This window comes from Morone saxatilis, unplaced genomic scaffold (genome assembly GCF_004916995.1).
Source record: "Morone saxatilis isolate NCDOM2014 unplaced genomic scaffold, NCSU_SB_2.0 Contig11, whole genome shotgun sequence".
NCBI lineage: Eukaryota > Metazoa > Chordata > Actinopteri > Moronidae > Morone > Morone saxatilis.
In genome coordinates this window covers 1,785,775-1,788,403 of record NW_023339663.1, presented here as the reverse complement: position 1 = coordinate 1,788,403, position 2,629 = coordinate 1,785,775, and the positions used below count along the sequence as shown (strand labels likewise).

General features: G+C 42.1%; 1 protein-coding gene across 1 annotated transcript in view; it reads right to left on the bottom strand.

Moving 5' to 3' along the window:
• The window catches only part of LOC118320854 (multiple epidermal growth factor-like domains protein 11), a gene marked incomplete in the record, with an annotated part of 94,827 nt that overhangs the window by 1,882 nt on the left and 90,316 nt on the right, over positions 1-2,629 (bottom strand). Inside the window, 1 exon segment of the mRNA XM_035651977.1 lies at positions 255-476. Within this exon segment, the coding sequence (XP_035507870.1) occupies positions 255-476 (222 nt within the window).

The following is a 2,629-nucleotide window of genomic DNA, read 5'->3' as shown; positions in this document are numbered from 1 at the left end:
TTATGCTCCCGAGTGCCTTCTCTCTCCGTAGTAACGTTATTCTAAATATGACTGTCAGTTATTTTACAGCGTTCAGTGTTTGTCACTGTTGGCAGATGTTCAGGATGATGCCCGCTCGCTCCTATAGATGTGTACAGAGCGCAAGCAACAGGACGCTGACTGCAGTTCCCTTAACTGCCAATGGTGTCACTATTAACAACGTTTACAGAACCTTTAAAAAGCCGCACTGGTGCCCCTTCTGGCCTCCAACGTACCCATGTCGTAGACGTTCTTGGCGGGCGCGGTGGTGGTGGTGGTGGTGGTGGTGATGATGGCGGCGGAGCAGCAGTGTGTCATGTGTTCATGATGAGCCGGCGATTTCATCTCCACGTAGCTGCTCTCTGAGTGCTTACACAGGCCGGGCGGGTCATTGATGGTCGCGTACGGGTTTTCACTGTTGAGGGAGCACGTGCTGGACAAGGAGCCCTTCATGTAGTCTAAAACATAAAGACCACATGGATCAGGTAACCTTCTGCGCTGAGAAATAATGGCTGTCTGACGCGTGAAGCATCCTTGTCAGTGGCTGAACTCCTGTTGAACTCAGCAGTAAGCTCAATATACTCGAGGCTGCTGTAACTCAGTGAAGGTCTGGTGCTGATATACTGCTGCTAATCCAAAACCCTCAGAGTTACATTATGTTATTTATTCAACAATATTGTCCTCTTCCAAACAAAGATACTTAAAACTGAATGGATCCCAAACTAAAACATGGCTGCTTTTTCCATTTCCCAATGAAAGGTTATAAAACAATTCTTCAGGTGTCATATGTGAAACATTTCCTGGGAGAAGTGTGAATTAAACTGGATTACCACAGTGAACAATCCCATGTGTGATAATGGGGGATTATCAGCAGGACTATGTTCACACTGTAAACCTTAATTCTGATTTATTGGTCTGAACCTGGTCTGAACTGAGCCGCATGAGAACGCTATAGTACGGACATTGTGTTCGGTTTGATTTATAGGTTAATGTGCAGTTGAAGACAGCAAATTCATGAACAGATGATGACGAGGACGAAGAGAAACCTGCTACCACCTGTACGCAGGTGTGTGTGGATGCAGAGTTTCACTCCAAAGTTATTTTATATAGTGCTTTAAAGAGGTACTTAAATAGACAACAGAAACAGAATATCAAGAAAAAAACGACTATTAGATGATTAATGGAAAAATGGATTCAAGCAGACGTCGAGCTCCAGATGAGGAAACTCATTTAAGAGGCTGATAAACCTAAAAGTTTACTTCAGTTGACTCCGTAGTTCTCTCACAGTCCAAAAGCTAGCAAGCTAACCCATTTTTACTGGCAGTAAATGGCATCAAAACAGGAAGGAAATATTTAAACTTTTGTGTGCGTCTAAAAAGAAAGCAGCATATTCGCTGGTAACCTTGTGTGTTGAGAAATAATTGCTCTGTGACTCATGTGAAGCATCCTCCTCAGTGACTGAACTCCTGTTGAACTCAGCAGCGACGCTCAATAAACTGAAGAGGTTGCTTTATCTGTCGGTGAATGTCTGAGTCCCTCCACTCACTACCTCCACCGCAGCGCAGAACAATGACCACTGTCGATCTACAGTGACGTTAAAGACCTGTATCTAAATATAAGACCGAAAATGAAATCAGATTTTATGTGACTCACTGTTTACACTGTCATTAAAAAACAGATCTGAGATAAAGAAATCAGATTTATGGTTGCAGTGTGAACGTAGCCTTTAAACACTGAAACTGACTCCATCTTACATTTCTGTAGATTTTAGAGGATTAGACTGGTGTTAGTACAGATCTTTGCTAATTTGTCAAAGCCCATGAACACCAAACTTTTGAAATAAAGTTTTTGTGGTTGAGTAATTTCCTAAAACAGCTGCTAACTGTAGCTTTTATCCAACAAACAGGACGAAATTGTGCATTTGTTGGGGACTATTTTCAGCAGCGGATTAATCCACATTTGCTGCTGTAGTGAGTACTTTGATGCAGTAAGGTGGTGGAAACATTTATACTCCAAGCAGATAGCACTTATTAGTAGGATAAATTCATTGTTGGTTTTGGTGTTTTCATGGGATTTGTTGTCACAAGATTTATCCTTTAAGAAACACACATACATTAAAGTCATCACTGCATCACTGGACAACATTTAAAAACCAACATCAACATTCAAAAGCAGTTCAGGTTCAAATCTGTGAAGCTGGAGCTGAAGGAATTACACATATCAGGTGACAGGAGAACACACAGCATTCAGTTATTGTGCGGGAGAGATTCCCCGAGGTGAGTTTTAGGGAGTGATGGGGGTCAAAGCAGGAGGAGGACCACCCCCCCACCCGGAGGAGAGGGAGAACACACAGAGGAGAGGAGTCGGATTCATCCTGCAAAAACACAAACACACCTGTAAGCACTGGTTCGTACATATCAGCAACATAAAGAGGAAGATCAGCAGGTACAGGCTCGGATCTGTGAGGTCATCCTCTCTTACCTACATGTGCACTTCAAAGGTTTTATATGTATATATATATAAGAGATTTAAGACATAAATACAGCAGTGAGACTCACCTTCCACTGTTTTTATCATCTACCTCTCTGAATTAATTCAATTCAATTCAATT